Raw genomic sequence first — 23930 nt, forward strand, 5'->3', positions numbered from 1 at the left:
AGAGAATGCTTCTTGTGGGAAAGAAAAACCAATTTCATACTCAAACACTTGAATTATAGTCATTCGAAAGAATCATGTGGCATGAAAGATTTTCCATTAGAGTTTTCGGTCCCCTAAGCCTTCATCTAATTTTTTAAAAGGGGAGATAAATTGATTAGCTTAGTTAGGAGGCTCGCGTAATTTGTTACACCTAATTTTTTAAAAGGGGAAGTGAATTGATTGGCTCAGTTAGGAGGCTCGTATAATTTTTTATGTCAACTCCAAAAGATAAACTATGTTTGGCATCTAGAAAGTATCATAACGTAGAGTTTATAATTACATTAAAAGAGTCAAAGTTTCGATTTCATGTGCTCAGAAATTGTATGACGTTAACTTTTAATTTAATTTAATAGACATCTCAACTTATAATATTTAAATATTTTTTAACACATAGCTTCATTTAATATATTATTTATAATATTTAAACACTTTTTAATATATAACTTCATTCATTTAATAAAGTTTAAGTATTTATCATATTAAAATAAAAATTAAAAATATTTAGAAAATAATAAAAAAATTTAAATATTTATTAGACTAAAAAAAATTAAAATGTTAAAATGATTAAATTATCTAAAGTGTCCAAGTATGCAAATAAAACGAAAAAAATTATATGAGGCTTTCACCAAGATGTCATAAGTTGCTATTTTCGGGTCCCAAAAGCACTTTTCAATCTCCAAAACACAGCCCAATTAGCTCTCGTAGCTGCAAGAAACCAGAACTCAAAGCAGTTTTTCCAGTTCTTTGGATATAAACAGGAAAATAAGAACTTGTGAGCTGTGTTGCAAGAAGACAGAGATTAGATTCACTGGAAGAACTCAAGATATAAAGAGAGAGAAAAAGCTGATAGATAATCTCAATAGATTGGCATTATCTTGATCTGCATAAATTCCATGTGCTTGGTATTTTCTATACAAAAGGGGAGCATAAGTTACATTTATTAAGTGATGATACCACTTTACAAACAAATGATTGTCAAAGAATTTTGTCTTCAAAATAAGCATTAAAAAGAGTACATTAAAATTTTTCAATTAAAGACCAAAAGGAACAAAGTGGCAAAAGAAAAAAGGAAGAAAAAGAGCCGGGGAAAGCTCTTACCTAATTAACAATGAAAAGATGTGAAGCTTTGTCCTTTTCATGGTTGCTCAGGGAAAACTTTCTGCTGCAAGAACTTGAGGAAACGTTCAGCATACAACTTGGGTTCAACGACAGAAATAGATACAGGGTCAAATTTCATCGACTTGCATTTATTCTCAACTTTCTTTTTCACATTGTATTCCTGCAATATATCAATTATTCCCATGTAGAGGACGACATCATAGACCTCAAAAAGTTCAACCTCCATGGAATCAACCTCCTGCCGCAGTTTACAACTAGCTTGAGCTGGCATGTTGACTCCTAGCTGCACCCGCAACCTGAGCATCACAAGTTATCAGCAATCAAATGTATTCTGCTAAATCATATAGCTTAATTATCAATAACTCGCAACATTCGGAACCTTGAGGACTCCGTGCAGCTCAGATTACCAATATGCTAAGACTTGAGAGCCATTAGATTGCAATGTACAATTAAAGACATCTATTAAGAAATTTACTGCAAATCAGCCACTTTGGACAGAAGTTGCACGTGATGATTTGTCACAGAAACAGAGTAGAGAAGCCAAAAGGGTGTTGAAGAAGTTAAACATAAAGATTGTACACGAAAGGGCCCTAAAATTAGCTTAGAAGTGAGCAGTTTGGCTGCTCCACAAGATTAGTGTGTTTCACATTGTCTTCAGTGTTCAGAGGCATACCGACACTGGCCTGGACCCTCAAGAGTAATCCGAAAGAGCATCTAAGTATAACATACTTTAGAAAGTCGATTTCATAAGAAAAAGAAAAACAGATGAGTTGCTCATATAAAATTTAAACAATCTGTACAAACAGAGACTGCAAAATGTCTTCATGCTTAAGCCCATCCATGTAAGAACTACTAACCAATTCTTGATCCCCCTTTTTATTTTTCCTGGTCAGACTGGTTCCAAAGTTCAACTTGATTTTCAATCTAATAAACTCTAGTTGAATTATAATCTCCGAGGCCTCCCAATTAAGTAGGTTTGGTAGATAACAATATCATGGTTGTCATAATATAGAGAAAAATCAAGATCCCCGTTCCTCATCAATTTAGAAGTGGTAATTGATCATATCAACTAAAGTTACGTTTTGATCAGGCATATAATACAACACAGAATATGAGCTCAACCTACAAAGCTACACTTGTATAAGGAAATTCATTTATGGAGTAAGTTACAAATCGAAAAAATAAAAAGAATTGAATAAATTGCAAATTGCCACAAATTTTAGAATCTATGGGATCATAATCATTGACCCAATAAGATTAAAACAAACAGCACCACAACAATTATTGTTCTTGCTGTTACTATTTCATCTATAAAAGAGAGCCCAATAACTGCCCACCAGATGGGGTTATTTGGTACACCTGGAAATATTTCCAGTGCAAGCATGGATTAAATGCCTAAGCCATTAAGAGACTATGTTCAGGAGGTCAATCCCAATCCAACTTGTGTATAATCAGATTGATAAAAGTATCCATATCTGCTACAAGTAATCAAACAGGATAAGAACTCAACCTAAAACATCTCAAGTTCTGCAGAGATTAGCATGCAAGTTTAAAATAGCCACCCCTATCATTAGTGAGTTTGTCCAATCTATTGCATCGAGAATACAACTGAAAAGCTTACCTTCCTGTGCCAGGTAGTAAAAGATCAACTTCCTTTGCACCAACAGAATATGCTCTCAACGTATTCCCCCTTATGTGAGGACCTGGTGCTGTGTTGACAGAGCTGGGTTCATGGGTGACTAGGAGCAAGCCTGTTGGAATCAGGGGCTCTCCTTGTGAAGTTATACCTAATTAAAGCAACACATGAGCTGCAGTCTATTCAAAACTAATGAACTTTAGCAGGAAATTAAGGTCAAAAGATACGATATTATCTAAAATGGTTAGCGGACATGAAGACGCCCCCATGGACATAAAGTCAAATCTTGCAAAAAGAATCTATACAAAGTATGCCTTGATAGAAACCCTAAATTTCTGTTTAGCCAAGTTGAAATAGCACATTCATTTGCAGAGGATTTCAAATATAGAAACTTTCTAACAAAACCCTAAAAAAAGAATTTCAAATATAGAAACTTCCTAAACAAAACCCTTAAACAATCTAGAAGGTAAAAAAAAGAACCTAAATAATAGTTGCATAAATAGAGTCGAACAAAAGTAACATTTGTTACATGACCATGAAACAACGACCATCTTATGGGTCACACTCCACAAGTGGCGAAACAAAACAGCCCTAGTAGCTGCACATGAATGGACAGAAAAGGATCGAGTGCTCAGGTTCTTTTACAAAGACTCGGTTGCAAGGCCAATAGAACCAGTGGAACTTTCCCTCCAGCGTACCTAACTTGTGCAAAGCATGATTTTCGAAATGCATGGACAGAAGTAGCTGCTTGGAATTGGGTTTTAAGATATGACCTTCACAACCATGTAAGAATCACCTCCATGAAGCCTACATATGAGTCTGTACTCTGAAATTGTGCTACAAAAAGGATAATTTATAAGCAGATAGACAGACCATGTGATGACCAGGGCCAAAAGCTGAACCACAGCTCATCACAATTCACTTCTAAACTCATGCAAGAAAAGAGGTGCCTATCATTATGCATGATGGCCAAATGAATTGAATCAAATTCAAATTACGCACACTAATCTTAATTAAAGAAAATTTTCTCTGAAAAAACATTCAGACTTGTTAGTCTAATCTGACAACTCTGCTCAATTGATTAGCATCATCTGTTATTAACAAATGCTACATTTCCTACACCACTGAATTCTCATTGTCTTTTCCCAAGTATAACTCAAAGAACCACAAACATAATCCCAATAATTTTAACTTCTCTTGCTAACTCGTAGATGCAAATACAAATGTTGGATACAAAGACGCAAGAAAGCCTATCTTCATAATCTAGACAAATTATTTCATTTAATCATATTTTAAGTAAATCTTAGGACTCTTTGAACTTGCCCATACAAACTTCTCCAGATCAAAGGATAACTGTTGCCTCAATATGTTAGAAGGCACTTCTCCCCCCATGAGAGGTCATCAATTTTCATCAATGTTCATTTGCTAGCAAAATATAAAACGTCAGACTGCAACATCTTTTCACTTTTCCAGCAGACTTTACTTGTGCCTTTTATCTCTCACATAATTACTTGCAACCGAAACTACTTATTTCCTACCAAACCTTTGAACATAATGAGTATCTACAGAATCTCTACATCAAAATTTAGAACAATTGATATATTTCAATAGGTTTACTCAGAAAAAGTTGTTTGTATTGTTGCCTACCATCGCCAGAAGGTAAGTTCTCATGATCGGGCATAGTACCAGCAGATTCTAATATTGCCTTCAACTGCTCAGGCGCTCTAAAATGCAATCCCAAGAGAAGGCTATAATCAATTATTTGTTGAGATTGAAGGAACAAGCAGTCTTCAGAAAGTTGTCTGCACAGATAATCAGAAGAAATAACAGAATTGAAAAAAGTCAATTACAAGGAGTAATAAATTTTTAAAGAAGGTGGAGGTGACTAATAAAATGGGTAGATTATAGAGGCCTTTAATAAGAAATAAGAATTCGCCTTTATTGGGCATGGGTCCAACCATAACCAAAATGCCTGGTTATTTGAATAGTTGGCTCTCACCACTTACAAACCCTGTTGACATTAAATATTTTTATCAATGTGGTATTCTCTAACAGATAAGAAAGGGCTATTTAATATATCCTTTTGGCTCCCTATTTAAGCTTTAACCCAAATTAATTTCATTTGGAGAGCTATAGTTGCTTAGTCAAAACCTTCATGAAGAGGCTAGGGAGGGCTGCTGGGGTGAAGAAAGAAAGAACAGGACGAAGATAGACAAAATAATAAACATGCTGGCTTCCTTCAGTTCCATCTCAATCTATAATTTAAATTCTGCCTCCGGTACTATTTAAAAAGCAAAGAAATGGTAAACTTGCCATAATCACTTTCAGCGCAAATCAAAAATTTCAGAATTTAGAGGGAATAACTCAATAAAAACTCATGACCCAAGACATATCAAGCAACTGTTAAGTTCTGGATTCGTCTCAATCTTAAAAATTGATGCATCACTCTACTTAAACAACAGAGCACAAGCTTGATCCTTCATATTCTGTCATTAAAATTTATTCATTATTTTGTCCTCACATAAAACTATCCAAGTATACCGTTGTAACATTGCAAAAGGCTATATAACAAGTGACCAGAGAAAGGACTCACTTGAAGAGGGAATCCCGCAACATTTTGTCCATTTGAAAATCATATTTAAGATCAAGATCTTTTAAGGTGGAGTTTGCTTCAATCTTATCAGCATCTGTAAATCTTCCTTGAGTTGACCCCTTCAGATCATAGCGTCTATGAATTTTCAATTCTGTGCAAAACATATTTCCCATGACCACAAAGCGTACCTATATATAGAAGGAGAGAAAAAAAAAAAAAGAAACACACAACACCAAAGTCCACTAATCATAAGTAATATGCATAGTAGAAAGTAACATAGGCAATAGAACATCAGCAGTACCTTTCTTCCACCTCTTAATTTTATCCGATGGACCCCAAAGAACTTTGTTATTAGAGTATTTTCATGCTTTCCTACATGATCATAATAGTTTGGTAGCATCTTGAGAAAGAACTGCACAGAAGAAAGGAATAAATATTTATCGGTTATCCATATTACTTGTGATTGAAGGATATTGATGTTAACCAAAGTAAGACATTAAAAAAATAGAAACACATACATAATGACTAATTTTCTTACACCTTGCTTTTAGGTGCTGTACCAAAAGCATTTTTATTAAGAAAAGCTAGCTTCTGTAAGCCTTTGAACATTTCCCAACAAGAAGGTTTATTATGTAACAAATCAAATCAAAATGAAAATTTGTACAAGGAATTTTACAGCACGACCTTACTGCATATTCACAAGTTGAATAACATTTTTTATTTCTAGTTTTCAGTTGCATGAAATCATATTTGTGATGTATAATATTAAATCAGGAGGAATACCTGTAACAATGATGAGCTACCATCTTGCTTGAAAGTCTATGCAAAATCAAACAGAATTTATTTGGTGTCTCCGTGGATTAGCATGTACATATTTTTACTACAAGATTATTAGAGGGACAACAATTGAGAAAATGAAACACAAGCTAAACACAATTTATCCTACTAATTACTAAACTAATAACCAAATAGGATAGCTCAAAGGTTGCATACTGCAGTGGCATGTCTCCACACAATAAAGTCATCCAAATACATAATTATCAAAACTTTGAGCTTAATTAAACTTATTAGGAAGGATCGCATAAAGGTTTGTGTGGGATCAAACCTTGAGTTCTGATTTCTTCAAGGTTTTAATCACAAATCTGTCATCATGAGAAAGATAGAAAATACTGCCACTTTTTCCTGGAGAAGAAAGCTCCCTTAGACCATCATCACCACAAATGGACATCATGTACTCTGCAGCATCTAACTTGAACATCTCCCTTAGATTCCTGAAATTGCAATCCCATAGATACTCAGATAGTTATCCAAGAATAATATTCACATATGCAAAACTTCTGCAACCTCAAGAACTAATATATGAATGTCTGTAACTTTATGCGACCAATAGATTTTAAATGGGTATGGATTAAAAGTAAACTCACATATAAAAAATGAAGTTACAAAAACGTGACCTTTTGATGGAAACTTTAAAGCACATTTAAAGAATACACTCATCCAAGTTCTATTAGAATTAGAAGCTATGACAGCCAATAAATGATAAAAGAAAATGACAACAATGAAAAGAATACAGTTCTACTCAGCACAAAATGTAGAATCTGGCATCATCAAGCAAGCACATGGAGAACTAAGAGAAGAATGAATGTTAATGGCACATTTAAAGAATATAATCATCCAAGTCCTATTAGGATTAGATGCTATGACAGCCAATAAATGATAAACGAAAATGAAAACAATGAAAAAAAATATTACTCAACACAATTTAGAATCTGGCATCATCAGGCAAGCACATGGAGGACTAAGAGAAGAATGAAAGTTAATGGCACCAGTTGAAAGCAATGGCAGGAAGGAGACAAGAAAGAATTGTGCAAACAAGTATATGTCCCATGTAACCATATCCTTAAAATACTCATTTTCACAAAAGGCTGATACTAGACACAAACATAGTCAGAAGAAACTAATCTTCTGAGAGGATACAGGAAAGTAATTGTTCCCATCTGTTACCATAACAATGTAGCTCAATAGCTGCAAGTCTGCAATTAACTATTAAAACTGGAAAAGGTAATTACATATCGTGGCGGTTTATACAAATCCAATATCTGTTATACTTGTACAGTTGATTTCAAAAACTAAAATCATCAACCAATAAATCTTGGCACGACTAAGTTGGAACCTACTCAAGCTTTACACTAGTTTAAAAGGACATTCCCTCACCCAAGGGTAAATAACAGAGAGATAAAAGTTAAACAATCTCTCCAAATTTGCATGCTTGTTCACAATTCAACATTCATATAATTGGCATGATCAATGGCCTTGAGAAGTCACAGGAAAGGCTTGCTTGTATGTCACAATTAGGTCAAGAAAGTTGTGTCTTTGGACCTAGGCAAGGGATCAAAGAGGTTCGAGTGTTTGACAAAAAGAAATTGCTATATCGGCATATCCCTGCTAATCCAATCACTAAAACAAGGAGGTGAAGAAAACAAGAGGTGTTAGCAGAACATATATTGTTTGACAATGCAATACAAACCCATCCCAGAACAATACAATGGAATTAATTTATTTCTCATGATCACTGGAGTAATTTACCATTTTACTTTAAAATACTAGGTGGTTTGCCTCTGGACATCATTTTATCCAGAGGTCAGCCACAACAAGGTAAAGAAAATTAAAGTCTTCAGTTATAGAGGCAATTGTTCCTTTGTTTCTTATCTGGAATCTTCTCTTAAATCTGATCAGTGCTCTAGGCACATTCCTAAGGTGGCCAAAGTGCTCAGCACTACATTCAAATGCCTATGCTCTTAAAGATGGTTGTTGGAAACTTTCTTATAATAAAAGGAACATACATTAAAGACACATCAGTACCTTCACCTAGCTGTTCACCAGAAGATTAATGCAGGCTCCTTTAAATGTATTTATGTTTCATAACAAATTATGGGAAAAAATTAGAAGTACCTGAAGACCATAGGGCAATAATCTTTCCAATAGAAATCAATAGAGTAGTGTGGCGGTGTAAACTGGGAACCCTTTCTAGGAAAATACATCCTTATTCTGGCCCGATCTCCAAAATCAGAGGTACGAACTTCACGTCTAGGAACTGGTGTGATCTTACCAACAGTATATCTGTGAACTTCAAATGAAGTATTTTAAAATGTAAAGAAGTTTAAGAAGTAAGTTAAGCAGCACATACTAGAAACTGATATCAACTGAGCCAAAAACCAAAAATAGTCGAACATTTATCCATTTAAAAAAGACGAAGCACGAATATGAACTTAATCATCTGGTGTGATTTTTACCAGGAAAAATAAATGTTATTGTATACATACAAACTCACATTTTAACTATTAAACTTATATCTCACAAGAAAGAATGCTAAAGTATGAACTTCACATATTGCTAAACTTCTTAAGAAGAGGGACCTGTTTTAGAAATTATTGTGTTAACCAACTAGACAGCCCATATGCAATGTTAACTAAATTAGCTCTATTTTATGAGTCAAAAGATATCAATTGAAATAATTAGACAGTGAAGGCAATATGATATACTTTAAATAGTAAAAAGTTAAGTAATTTACTTGAATGGCCTGATAATTATGGATCAAATGATCAGATAGTCCATGTCTGCATCAACTCATTATGTTTAATAAATTTTAGGAGATGATGTTAGATATAGGAGAAAGATACGCATCCAATAAGCATCACAGTGCACACAGAAAATAATATTCTAACTACCTGGTCTAATTGCACTGAATTCTAGTGAAATTAGGGAAAACAATGGGCTTAAGAAAATTACAGTATGGATATTAAAAAAATGAAAGAATAAAAATAGAAAACTTCATTGAGGGATTACCTTGAAAATACTATTCGCCAGATAATCACACGACAAGAGAGAAAAGTAAAAGGAAATGGGGAGAAAAGCTGCAAGATCAGGAGGATTTCTAACCATTACCTGATTCCAAGTTGCAAATTAAGCATCAGATAATAGCTCTGATGGCCCTCAAAAATGTCAACGCATGACTTCTTTTTTGCTTCTTTGACATGAAATTTATTTTTCTGCTTACTCTTGTGTGATGGTTCTTTACTTCTGATTCTCTCTTTGACCAGAACTCCTTGCATATATTCTCTTTCATAAATTATAGTACTTTTAGCCAGCCCTTCCCTTAGAGCACTGTTTGAGGCTTGGGAAAGCACACATGATGGTTCTTCATATATTGACTCCCTGGAAGAGTCACAAGGACCCCATTTTTCATCTACTGAGTTGGTTCTGTGTGATATCCGACCTGAATTTCTCAACATTCCACCAATTGACATTTTGTCAGAAAGACTGCGCATGACACTTGGTCTTGAAGCCCTGTCCTCCGCTGAACTTAATGACGAGCTATGAGACAACGAACTTCTTCCACTCTCATCATGACCTAGAGAACTACCCCACCTCCTTAAAGATGGAAGCTTAGTTCCAGCAGGGTAGAATGTTCCTTTTCCATCCTTTAGACCCCTACTCCAGGTCCCAAAGTAACATCCCCCATCTGCAAACATATAAACTCCAGAACCATTTCTTAATCCATTTGACCAATAGCCATCATAAACATCACCGTTTGCCCATTTCATGACCCCTCTTCCACTCACTTTTCCACCTTTCCAGTTCCCTATAAATGTGTTTCCACTATTCCAACAATACCTACCACTACCTTCATGTACTCCCTCCTTCCAAGAACCTTCATATGTATCTAAGTTAGAATATTGTTTCCTTCCAAGCCCATGCTGTATATTCATCCTCCAGGCCCCTCTATAGTTGGATCCATCAGGTCCTATTAAGGTGCCAAACCCATGAAGGTGACCACCAGAGAAATCACCTTCATATTTTGCTCCTGATGACCAAATTATCTGTCCTTTTCCTGTCATTTTACCTTCATCCCAATCACCCTCATACACTGTTCCATCTGTCCATTTATATTTTCCTTTGCCATGGGGAAGTACTCCCTTAAACTCACCAATATATATATCTCCATTTGATAGGACCTTTGTATCAGGCCTAGCAAGATATATAAATAAATAAATAAAAGCAACACTTGAATTTAAGCGCATCAAAATTTCTTGTATATAAGGAAAGGGTAGAAAAGTGAAGAAAGATCATCAACAAGAGTAGTACCTTTCAGCATCTTCCAGCTTTAGTAACTGTTGTAAGACCACCATTTGCAGTTTGACTCTGAAACTATAATAGAAATTGTGAAATTCAATAAATAGTATTTTTTAAATGGTTCCTCTAACTTTAGCTAACATCTCGTAACAAAAAATTTGAGTTAATTCTTAGTCCATATCGAACAAATTCTACTAGTATTACTATGCCAAGCACTAGTTATCAAAAAGTAGAATCTTTCTGATAATGTCAAATAGTTATAATTGATTCCTCATTCTATCACAGCTGCTTACCAGATCCTACCTTAGGTAATAAACTTGCAGCACTAGTGTATTGAGCATTAAGTATGAATTCATTTCGATTAAAAACAAATAAAGTACCAAGTAATTGCAAACAAAATTTTCTACCTATCACTTCCAACGGCTAATTTCATGCATTGGCATAAAAATTTCTGCCATCGACTAGCCTTTGATGGAAACTACCAACTGAAATAAAAAATGCCAAGACCCTCTGACAGATACTATCAATTCAGTTCTTATCTGAAACCATGTAAAAGAAAAAAAAATCCACCATCAAAATCAATTCAAACATTCAAAAAGAACAAAATTTGAGCTTCAAATGAACTAATTTCTAAAGAGATACACAAATCAATAATTGAGACATTAGGAAGTCACCTGAAGCAGAATAGAGAAATCAATCAATCAATCCATCCATCCTTCAACAAGAGAGCTCAAAGCCTCAAACAAGAAGATAAACCCTTAAAATTGCTCATGATCCCAGATACAATGGAACAACAGAAGTCCCAAGGAAAATTAAATTTAAGCAAAAAGAAAGAGAACCCAGGAACAAGGGGCTTAAAAAAGAGTAAAAAACACAGAAAAGAAAGAAAAAAAAGTCTATATCTTGTCTCCTTCTGGAAACTCTTTTCCCTCCAGATCCTCTGCTGGGGGAATTGACACTTCACCTCTCTCTCTTTCCTATTCTTTTCTTTCTACACGGAAACACTTCTAATTCCCTCTCTTTCCCAAAAAAAGAAAGTTTAAACGAAAAAAAGGATTGTTTTTCTTTTATTAAAATCTGAAAGAAGTGTTTTTCTTTATCATTATTTTCTATTATTTTTGGTGTGTGTATGTGTGTGTGTGTTAGTTGCCCATGCATGAAGTTGCCTTTCACTTTCAACTACAACTAAAAAGACAAAGGAGAGCATCACCCGGTTCTCAAGAATCTTGCCACGTGTACTGGTGCCACATTCCAAAGTTGGAGGGACAAAATTAGGATTTAGGGGAAGCAAAGGAAAAGGGTTTGAAAGGAAGGAGATGAAAATTGAAAATGAGGGACAACTTGTATTCATTTCATCTAATATTTTCTTTACTTACCACTAGGAGCCTCCACTTCTATTTTTTGACTTTTAAAGGTCAAATTTGGGAAAAAAAAATATGAATCTCATTTTCTTATTTTATTATACTATATATATATATATATATATATATATAGAAGTAGGTTTGTGTTTGATATATATATATATATCATATAATTTTTTTAAATTCTTTTTTAATTGCATGAACAATGTGACACATGGGCTAAACTATGTACACCAATGGTAATCAAATATTAAAAGTAAAAATCTTAAGGTTTGAAAACCATGAGAAATCATAAAAAAAAACATGATAAGTTTAATTAATATAACTTTTATATTATTATATACCAACTCACTAAATATCTTTTTATTAAAATACTTCATAGATATAAAATATGTAATATCTGAAAATAAAAAAGAAGATAATTCTCTAATTAAATTTTTATTTTTGTAATAGTGTGTTCATAAATAACAGAGTCTAAAACTTCATCAATCAAAAAATAATTTAAATAATTAAATTTATTTATTTATTTATAAGAATTAGAATCATTTAATCTTTTCATCATCTTCTATTGATATTGATAATTATCTAGTATTTTTAATATATTTTATTTATTTAGATTTTCAATTTATAAATAAATAATAAAAAGATATACATTTAAAAAGTGTAGAAATAGTCACAAATAATTAAACACAAACTTATTCTATTTTCATTCTCAATTGTTTATTCAACAAAATAAGCTAATTAGAAATGTAAAAGATTTTGTCCAACTCCGGTATATGTTCTCATCTATACATTAAACTGAAAGATAATTAATATATATTTATTAATTTTAAATAATAAAATATATATTAATCATCCAATATTAAAATATAAAATACTCATAACATATGTTGTTATCATATTTATTACAATATATACACCAATATAGATAAGAATTTTCTTTAAAAAGGTATAATTTTTCTTTCTTACTTCCGTTTTAAATTTTAACCAATTTTAAGAATATTTATTTTATATATAATTATAATATATAGAGAGAATATAGAATATTTCATATTTGGCTAAAGCATATAGGAGGATCTCAACTTAATTATTTTTAAAGGTACGCCTATGATTCTTGAAAATTTAATAGGAAGTTTGCATGTCAAAGTCAAAATAATACTAATTTATTTTTTAAAAATCATATGTAAAATAAGAAAGAATCTGCTAATAAAATGAAATAAAATTAAAAATAAAATTTTATTTGGTTAAAATCCATAAAAGAATTTATTCATTTGAATAAAAAGATATAAAAGAAATAATAAAATTAAAAGATATATTTTTATATTATGACTTATTAATGTGAAATTCATTTAAAAATTCTATTTATTTTGTTAGAATTTAGTTTAGTTATAACCAATTTCACACAAATTTAATTATGCATAATACTAAATTAATTTTCACTTTATTTAAAGTATATAAATTTTAAATTCACAAATAATTTTTATTAATTTTTTAAATTTCAACCGAATACTATATAAAAATAAATTAAAAAATATTTTAAAAGCAAGATAATATTGTAATAATAATTACAACAATTAAAGAAAACCCATATTAATCACATGGGTCTCACTCAATGATTTGATCAAATATTTTATGGGTCCACATGACCTGTGTGGTGATTGGTTACAGGACAGGGAAAAGCGTGTTCCTGAGTTGTATCTGATCTTTTTTTCTTCAATAATCTTTATTTTTTAAATTTATATAAGATGTGTCTGAAATGGGACTAATATAGTAGGAAAAGCTTCAAAAACAAAAAATAGTGTTGAATAAGAAAAGAAAGGCATAGATGGTAGAGGGTGCACCAAAAGTACATAAACTTTTTTAACATATATATTAAAAATGGATAAAACATTTTTTAAAAAGTCATAATATATTTATTTATTTAGGAATATATGAGAAATTTTGAATTCTTCGTGAAAAATGAAATAAAAAAGTAATAATAATTACAAGGTAAAAGAAGCCATTAGAGAGTGAAGATGGTGGGAAGAGGGGGAGACATGAATGAAGCACAATTTGGTGGGCATGTTCTGCCATGGCTGCCTACAAATATTGCTTTCCTACAGCTCAAAACTGCTGCTTGTACTGTTGTACATTGATTCTGTTTTAGTATTTTATGTGGTTGTTGCCTTCTTTGCTTACAATGTTGGTTTCAAATTTGGCATAATTTGGGATCATGTTAGGCTGTTTTTGGTCGGTACAGTTCCCAAATTAATGGAAAATAATTTATAAGGTTAAATATAATATAATATAATATATATATATATGCATAATTCAGTCGAATTAAACAAAGTTGAGAAATAGTTAACTAAATCTACAAATTTAGTTAAAGTTCCAGATTTTAAAAAATCAATAAGTAATCAGAATGAAAAATAATTGAAATGCTTATTCTTTTTATTTTCTAATTATATTTACCATAAATTTATAGTTAATGTATTTAATATACTATATAATTAATATAAAACAGCAATAATAGTAAAATAAATATGGAATAAGTCAAATTAAAACCAGTTAACTATTAACTGATTAATCAATATAAACAGATAAATTTAGAAATTACTCAATTATTCGATTATGCAAGCTATATAAAATAATAATAATTAATAAAAAAATGACAGTGACATAGTTAGTATTGGACCCAAGCTGGCACCGATGATTGACAATGTATTTGTATGCATTATAATTAATTTTCAATTTCTAATAATATTCAATACTAAACTATTGGGTACTTTTTGATATTTTATTGTAAACTCGGTAAATTCTCTGAATTTAGATGTGTATATAAGCTTATTATATATATATATGACTATTTTATACAAATTCAAATTGAGTTTGACGTGAATAATAACAAGGTTGAGTCAAACTCGAACTTATTTTAAATTTAACTCGTTAAAACTTATTTTTAATTTTTTAAAATTTAAAATAAATTTTTAAATTTTTTAGTTTATTTAAATATAATTTATTATAGTTTTTGAATTAATTAATATTAGAAATTTAATGATTAATACAAGTTAATTATAAAGTATAATAAAAAAATAAAATATTATTTTACACAAATTGATAAAAATAATATACATGTAAAATAAATAAAAGATATATTTTGTATGTTTTACGAGTGTAATAATAAATCTATTAACGAATTAGCTTACGACACTATTAATAAATTAGTTGGTGAGCTAATAAACCGAATATCAATAAATTTAAATTTAATTTATTAATATTAAGAAATCTTTTTTAAGAAGCTTGAACAAACTGAAGCTGATATAAGGTATTTAAATCGTATAAATTGAAGCCAGAATCATAAAAGTTAGCATCAATTGTGGACTCACATTTCTTTTGACATTAGAAAAGAACACTATATTTTATTTACATATATAGTATTTGCTTTCTTTGTTCATGTGAAGAAATGGCGTTCTTTGCATTCAAGTGGCGACCTTTGGAATTAGAATCTCATTCTTCCTTTGGCCTTTCACGTAATAAACACATGATTTGTTCAGGGACCATTTTCTTTTGTTTCCCATGAAATGCTCAACTTATTTATTTATTTATTTATTTTACAAATAAAGAGCTAAAAGGCTGAAATTATGCTCATTTAGAAATATTAAAATATATAAACATATACTTTCACAAGATTACTTTTATTTATCGTATATCTCATATATTAAAATAGTCATTTTGTCAATCGACCAGTTTATAAATACATAAAATTCGTAAAGAGCGAAAATATTATTTTTACTAAAAAGATAAGTTATTTTAGGACACAAAATATCATAAACTAATTACTAAACAAGAAAAATAAAAAATCAAAGTCTATAGTAGAATACCTTTTTGAGGAAATTCATAGTTATCTCATTAAAATGGAGGAAGAATTTTATTTTATTTTTAAAAAAAAAAAGCTGATATGGGAATAGATGCAGATTTCCACTGAGGTTTTTGTTTGTAAAGATGGTGAAATAATTTATTCCATTTACACCCACAAAAGAGAAAATATCTAAGGGAAATCCAAGTTTAGTGATCAATGTTTGTTTTTTTCTTTTTTGAAGAATTCTTTTTCTTATTATATAGCAGTTTAGTGATTGGTTTCTGGGTAAAAGAATAATTCTTAATTGTTCACATGATAGAGTCAGTGAAGGCCGGCCAATCTGACTCATATTCCAAGTTTCCTTAGACTAAATAATAAAGCAAATATATATATATATATATGATCAGTAAACATGTTTAATGAAAATAATCTATATTAATTAATAATTTCATATTATTAAGAATAATTAATTTTATAATTATGTACATATGATGTGATATTATTATTATTATTATTATTATTATTATTATTATTATGCATAATGCAATTCTAACCATAGAAATGATAAATCAAATATATGAATTCAATAAAAAATTTGACTAAACATGAATTTAGTCGACTCATCTATAAATATTTAGGCCATATTTAATAGAGCCATTAAATTATCTTAACCATAGTTGGAGATTTGAAATAATAAATTTTAAAAGTAAGCTTGGAATTCAAATCTAATCAAACTACATTAAAAATATTTATATAAAAAAAAAAAAAGAAATAGATGAAATCATGTGATGATCAGCATCACTTTATCCAGGGAAAGATGTCCTTTTCCTAGAAACAACTCAGATTGGTTGCTTATTCATTAATTAATTAATTAATTTGTTTCTATTAGCTTTGCCATGAAGGAGTTCCATTCTCTTTTATGCATGGCTCACATCTGAACAGCTATCTGAAGAAAAGAATATATGATGAGAAAGACATTCTTTCTTTCTTTCTTTCTTCCAGAAACTGCAACTTCAAATATATGATGGCAATTTACAAGGAAAGATAATAATTGATAACACCTTTGCTTAATTAGCCTATTGTAATTAACATCAAAACTGTGTATCATTGTTAAGTGTTTTTGCACAAAATTACAACATCCTAAAACACTTGCATGAGCTATTTATATATAAATATATATGTAGGTGGTGACAAAATTATTGTTTGATAAATTGCTAATAAATCATATGTACTGGGTTATTGTTTTGGTAATTACTAATGCATCAACGCCTAACAGAACTATATTTTTTATAAAGTCAATCAAACTCTATTACCCCTATGTCGGTTCGAAGAATTCGGGCTGCCAAGTGGAGGAAAATCTTCATTGCCAATAGAAAAGGAGGTGTTGATAGTGTCACCGCCTTCAGATTCCTTTGCTGTAGGTTTGCCGTTCTGGTAAACGCTTTGCTACAATGGTGACTTGGCAATGGAATGATAACTAAGAGGCTTCTGATTCTGGCTTTGTTGATATGGTGGTGTCTTTGGCAAAGGAGAATACATAATAAGAGGCTTAATTCCCAACAAGTCAGGTTCAGGTGAGAATTTGTAAGGTAGTTTGCTATCATCCATTCTCCTGAAAGTTACAGCAATCCTGCAGCAAAAAATGTAAAACATCAATCAGGATTCAGAGACAAAAACTGTAACTTTAGATGTTGGATAAGCTGCAAAGTGGCTTAAGACATTGTACCTTTTAGCTGGGACTCCTGGAATACAGTGCTTACCAACATCAGCACCATTACCATTCAGAATGAGGACCGATCTGCAAAGGATGTGCAACTGTAAGATTTCGAGACGTTCTTAAGTGTATGATAAAATTAGCAAAAATCACTAATTACTCTCCCCAGTTTACCATCTAATCAAACTAAATCATAAAAAACTTTTTTCAAAAAAAATTCATAATATAGATGAAAAGTAAATATTATCCATTACAAATAATAATTAATACCTTTTTTCTATTGAAAATTCATGTGGCATGTGAAATGAACCCATCTGATTTTGACAAGACAATAACTCAAATGCCATTAAACTATTTACTTTAGCCACTGGGTGGCCCCAAAGTTCTCAAGTTACTACAGAACTCAGTAGAGCTAGTTGAGAAATATCATGTCGGTTTTCTAGTGTTATCTACTGATCAATCTCTCAAATATCATGTGTCCTGTAATTTAAATCTATTGGAGGTAACTGCTGATGACTACAAAGAACTATTGCTTGATTGGTCAAGATTAACAACTCAAGTGTTGCTACAGTCTTTAAGATATTGTATGGCAAAACTTCATAACCTCAGGGAATAAAAGACCTGAGATGATACTGAAATGATATCGCTAAAGCAGAAAGCAAGCATTTAACGGAGGAAAAATGTGCACAGATATAATACAATTAAACAATAAATAATCAGGAAGACATAGAAATCATACCCGACAGGCAAAGGTATGGAGACAGGCCCTAAGAACTCTCCTGGACTTGCAATCTTCATATTTGAACCGAAAAGTATGTTGCATTCGGTCAAAAATGATACAGTGCAAAAGGGTCAAAGAAAATCATGATGATCAATATGGGGAGGAATGCAATTCCCTTCATCATATATATTTACAATGCAGCTGTTAGGGATGCATGCTGGGGGCAGAACATGCCATCTAACCATTCTCTTGATCATTTGCTTGAAGATAGAAGGAAGAGGATCAACTTCTTCAGCTCTATCTATACCTGGAGGGTTTCCATCTTTATCCTGCAAGGTTACAGAACCTAAACCAATTAACATATTTATTACAAATTCATATAAGGGCATCAGAAATTAAAAAGATTAGGGTCAACTACTTAAGTGCAGTAAATTACCACTGCATAATCATAACAACATCAAAATTGCAGCGTGACACATCCTTTGCCACACATCCATTTTTTAGGCTGTGAATATGTGCGTTCTGCAAATACCAATAAGAAAAGGAAAAAGGAGCATGAAAAATATATTTAAGCAAACTTGAAAAGTAGAAGAAAAGAAGACAATTTGGCAAAGTCTAGCAAACACGGGCATACAAAAATACTAATTCCTTTTGGGCTTATTAACATGACAATATCCTTTAAATTTTACTCAGCACTACGTGAAACTACAAAAAGTATGCCATGTTCATATATAAAACAAAAAGCTAAAATACTGTTACATTCACGAATGAAATATGCATGTTAATAATTTTCTGAAGGCAGAGAGACAGGACAAGTTAAATGATCAAGGTTCATATCCATAACTAAAATAATTTCTTCTTTTTCTTATTTCATATTTGAATCTGTTTCCAAACTGATCACGTAAGATAATGTATCTACCCATTAAACATGGAAATTCCCAAACATAAAACAAAGAGAGAGCAATATAAATGCATCATAATTATATTTATGTATGTAAAGATCTGATCAAGCCCAAGTTATGGCCATTAAATGCGAGATTGCCAACCATGAAGAGGGCAATATAAATACATTTCATCAGAGTATAGTTATGCATGAAAATTCTTTTCCGGCCCCAACTTATGCCCTAACATTCAATTGTGACCGATTGTAAAATACCTAGGAAGCACCGATACTTCCGTAAGTGTCCGTGTCAAACACTCATGCGACATGTACACAGGCCTTGACACGTGTCCGATGTGTCCATACATGTCAGAATATTTTATTATTTTTATTTTTACCGACACTTCACCAAGACATTTAGGATATGGTTCGGACACTTTTAAGACACGGCAAGGCAATTTTGAAATTTCAAAAATACAACTAAATAGCAATTTAACCCCCTAAATTTACAGATAAACACAATTAGCCCTAAAATTGATTTCTTTTTAATCTAATCAGCATATAATATTTATAAAGAATTAATTTTTGATAAATTAAAAAAATAACACATATAAACAAAAACTTATGTTCAAATATATATAAAGGATATTACTGAAAATAATTAAGTTCATTAATATGAACATATAGGTTTTTTATCATTATATTGTTTAAATTTGAATAATTATAGGCTTTATAATTTAAATATATATATTTTAATAAGCATTTCCTGTTGTATCGTGTCCAAATTTTTAGAGAGAGTCATATCGATGCATACATGTCTGCTTCTTAGTAAAATATCAAGTACCAACTCTGCAACATAACAGCTACATGCTTTCCACGGACAATTTGGTCACTAATTAAAAACCCGTGTTACATTAGAGCTTCTAGAGTGAATAACCAAAAAAAAGAAGAACAACCTTTTAAAAGTTACTGCTACAATCAGAATGTTAACATTTAAATTCCTTGTATGTCCAAACAAATGGTTAAATATCCAGAAATAAAAGCAAATTTATGCATATCATCCATCACTGCTTTGTAAAACTATATAGTAACCCTTAGTGATTTTGGTCCTCAATCTGAAAGATTGTATACCTCCCATAAGACTTATGCTCTACAAGCAAACTAAAAAGCCACTATTATCATGTAAACTGTAAACAAGTGTAGCCCAAGCAGGCCTGTCCAATATTCAACCAAAACTAACCTTAATACAATTTTCATATCATGCCAAATATTCAAACCATTTGATCTTGACACGAGTCATTGTCATAAAGGTTAGCCAGCTAAAATAATGAGCTTATGTTGTATGATGGGATATGCAAGTAAAAACAATGAATCTGCAGTCTATAACATAAATAAATAGTGAACATCCAGCTAATACTTCATGAGAAAAAGAGGAATATAAAAGAATATAATGTTATACATACCTCTAAGTTGGCCCTTCTTGCCCATTTGCTGTAGCTTGTATACACATTCGACTATTTTTCTCTGTTCTTCAATATTAAAAACCTTAGTATGAAGCTGAATCCCTTCAAGAATATTGGTTCTTTTCCCATTTATCTTCTCAATGAAAACAAAATCCTTCTTCCTGCCAACTTTTGAACATTTAATCTGCTCCTTTTGCTCCTCTGCTAGCCCATTGGCCACTGTAGCTGACCCATCTGAAAGTCCATCATTCAGCAATATATCAGAACCACCACCCAATTGATCAGTTGAATTTTGATGGCTGTTTATTGATGCATGAGAAGAATTAGCCATCTGCCCGTTCTTTCTTGCTGAGTAAATAGATTCAGGCGTTCAGTTAGAGGTTGAAAGAGGGCTCTCTTGCCCAGGTGATAGAGATTCCGCATAATTTTTATATAAAGAGATGTTTGTCATATCTGCAAGCTGAAACTCTTTCGAAGCTATGGTGCCACCCTTGGACAAAGGCATTTTACTAGCTTTCTCTGTGAAAAGGGCAAAATATGAAGGGAAAAATAGCATTAAGTATGAATAATTTCATTTTCAGGATAAAAAATACTAATCAGGAAATAAATGAACAACTTAAAGAGAAATCAAGGGAAGATAGCTCAAACAACAGCCTAGGATCCTAAACTTAGTAAGTCAAACATTAAAACATTTAATCAACAACATTTTATTAAGAAAAAAAAAGTAGAGAAAGAAAAGTTTGAAACTTTAGAAAGAGGTTGCCGAAGTAACTTGTATATTGCATTCCAGATTTCCTTAGAAAACACCAAAAAGATGAAGCAAAAGGAGTTTTGGTAAAACTATCATAATTGAGAATATTTAAGTAAAAAGCTTTTATTCAATATTGTTGTTGAACTATTCCTAGATATTTGAAATAATATTTGCAAAAACAAGCAACCAATATAAAGCTCTAAATAATTGTACTCGCATAATCTAAAACAATACATTCCCTTCACAATTTGGCTTAAAACTCTTACAGTTCCATTATCATCAGAACCTAAATTATAATCAGGCTATCAATTTCTACAACAATTCAAAAGGCCAATCTTGAAATATAAATAAAAACAGCTTCTTGATATCCAATCTTGTAGAAAACTAACAACAAAGACCTCAACTTTCATTAAGAAAGAAAACATGAACCTACATAAAACACTTGAAAAGAACAATAAAAGAAAAGAAAAGATTCAAAAAGAAAAAAACAAAAGGATTAATGGGTATCTTACTATTGACAAGATCTTGAATACGGGAGCGTAAAAGACCCAGACACTGCTGGCAAAACCCGTCAGACGACAAAACCTCCAAAACATCTTCATGGTCCATTGTCTTCAGAAGTTCCATACAGTCCTTACCGGCGGCGGGTTCCGTCGACTCCCTTGCCATGTGTTTTGTCACTAGTAAAGCCAAGCAGATGGAAATAAAGAAACTCAAAGAAAAGTTGTTATGTATATCTAACAGAGAGGTGGCTTTTTTCCTTTTAGGTTGAACAGAGACTTATAAATAAAAGAAACAGGGTAGGAGTGACAGAATTGAGTAAAGCTTTGGGTGTTTGTTTGTAGGGAGACACAAAGGAAAGCTTAGTTTTAATAAAAAAGCTATATGTTGTCAGATAAGCGGGGGTGTTTGAGTTTTAAGAATCCAATATTAAAAGGGATCGGCGAATTCTTTATATTTCTTTTATTTCATTAAAACTCTTTCAATTTTAATAAAATTAATTATTATTCTCATTCTTTTGAATCCAACAATTAAATCAGATATTTAAAATTATAATTTAATTTTTAAATTCATTATTAAATATAAACTCATTTAAAATTAATGTTATTATTAAATGAAATTAAAATTTTATTTTTAGCTTAAGTTAATTTATTTTATTTTTAGCATAAAATAAATTTAAATTATTTTATTTTATTATCGATACTTTCTCCAAATGTTCCAGACATTTTTCAAATGAATTTTTATGGACAGAAAAGTCATCCATAAAAACTTCTATAATATCCCCAACCTAAGTTATTAAAGATAGTCATCGTGACCTTCTGAAATGTGACCGGTGCATTACACAATTCAAATGATATTCTTTTATACATAAAGATTTCGTAGGGCATGCAAATATGGTTTTTTCCTGGTCCTCAAAGGCTATTGGAATCTAAAAATATCCCGACGAATTATCTAGAAAACAGTAGTAGTTATGCCATGATAATATCTCTAGCATTTGATCAATAAATGGTAACGGAAAATAATATTTTCTCGTGGCATCATTCAACTTCCTATAGTCGATGCACACTCTTCATCCTGTTACAGTTTTTGTTGGGATTAGTTCATTATTTTCATTTACCACAATTGCCATGCCTCCCTTTTTTGGTACTACTTATACTAGGCTTACCCAAGAACTGTTCAAGAACTTCCTAGGAGGTCCCCCATCTTGGAATCTTTGGAGTTCCTACAACTCCATAACCAAACAACCAAAAGGGGCCTCATGTAATTAGTTCTAACTCTTTACATATATCTTATTAACCATTCCCCACCCCATTTCGATGTGCAATTCGATTCATTCATGTACCTCGTACCTTAGAGTGTTGCCATCCTAGAAGCTTACCAGAAGCCGCTCCTTGTCCAGGCATCTTATCTTTGCCCCGACGTTCACTTCCCGCCCTTATCAGACCGCTTCTCCAAGCCAGGCTGTCACATGCCCACCAGCTTCCGCCTGGTTAGTCCTCGAACCACACATCTACTAGAAGGGTCCTGCTCTGATACCATTTTGTAATGACCCAGAACCAAATCACATGAGATATTGTCCGCTTTGGCTCCACTCGCCTCACGATTTTATCCTTTTAGCGGGTTCGAGAACTTCTCAAGAGGTCCCCTATCTTGAAATTTCTCTGAACCAAGCACGTTTAACTTTGGTGTTCTTACAACTCCATATCCAAACAACCAAAAGGCGCCTCATGTGATTAGTTACAACTTTTTACATATATGTTATCAACCATTCCCCACCCCATTTCGATGTGCAATTCGATTCATTTATGTATTCCCGTTCCTTAGAGTGTTGTCATCCTAGAAGCTTGCCAGAAGCCGCTCCTTGTCCAGGCATCCTATCTTTGCCCCGACATTCACTTCCCGTCCTCGTCGGACCGCTTCTCCAGGCCAGACTGTCACATAGATAATCTTGGCATCAAAAAGCTTAATCACCTCATTTTTTACTACTTTCATGTTGGGATTGAGACGCTTTTGAGGTTCCACCACAGTTTTAAACTCCTCTTCCATAAGAATCTTATGTGTGAAAAAGGAAAAGTTGATTCCCTTTATATCTGTAATTTTCCAAGCTATTGCCTTCCACCTCCTTCTCAAGACTTTCAATAGTTTAGCCTTTTATTCATCCAGTAATGCAGAACTGACTAC

The 23930-nt window shown here is 31.9% G+C and overlaps 1 protein-coding gene and 1 pseudogene across 7 annotated transcripts; both read right to left on the reverse strand.

Annotated features, from left to right (window-relative positions):
* Positions 1-586: 586 nt before the first annotated feature.
* On the reverse strand, positions 587-11809 carry LOC8285184 (phosphatidylinositol 4-phosphate 5-kinase 8). 7 transcript variants are annotated; one of them, XM_015725448.3, is made up of 12 exons: positions 11195-11809; positions 10928-11059; positions 10533-10595; positions 9333-10415; positions 8340-8507; positions 6493-6658; positions 5689-5799; positions 5388-5575; positions 4442-4596; positions 2780-2945; positions 1138-1454; positions 587-744 (listed from the first exon to the last, which is right to left on the reverse strand). In XM_015725448.3, exons 2-11 carry the CDS (start codon positions 10951-10953, stop codon positions 1175-1177), a joined length of 2406 nt encoding a protein of 801 aa, XP_015580934.1. In that variant the 5' UTR covers positions 10954-11059; positions 11195-11809; the 3' UTR covers positions 587-744; positions 1138-1174. The 7 variants fall into 7 exon arrangements, with proteins under 7 accessions (XP_015580934.1, XP_015580935.1, XP_015580933.1 ...); XM_015725449.3 differs by having other exon boundaries at positions 587-816; XM_015725447.3 differs by lacking the exon at positions 587-744 and adding an exon at positions 884-948.
* Positions 11810-16764: 4955 nt separating this feature from the next.
* Positions 16765-22027, reverse strand: LOC8285182 (annotated as a pseudogene).
* Between the last annotated feature and the right edge of the window lie 1903 nt (positions 22028-23930).

This window comes from Ricinus communis, chromosome 6 (assembly GCF_019578655.1).
Source record: "Ricinus communis isolate WT05 ecotype wild-type chromosome 6, ASM1957865v1, whole genome shotgun sequence".
Classification (NCBI taxonomy): Eukaryota; Viridiplantae; Streptophyta; class Magnoliopsida; order Malpighiales; family Euphorbiaceae; genus Ricinus; species Ricinus communis.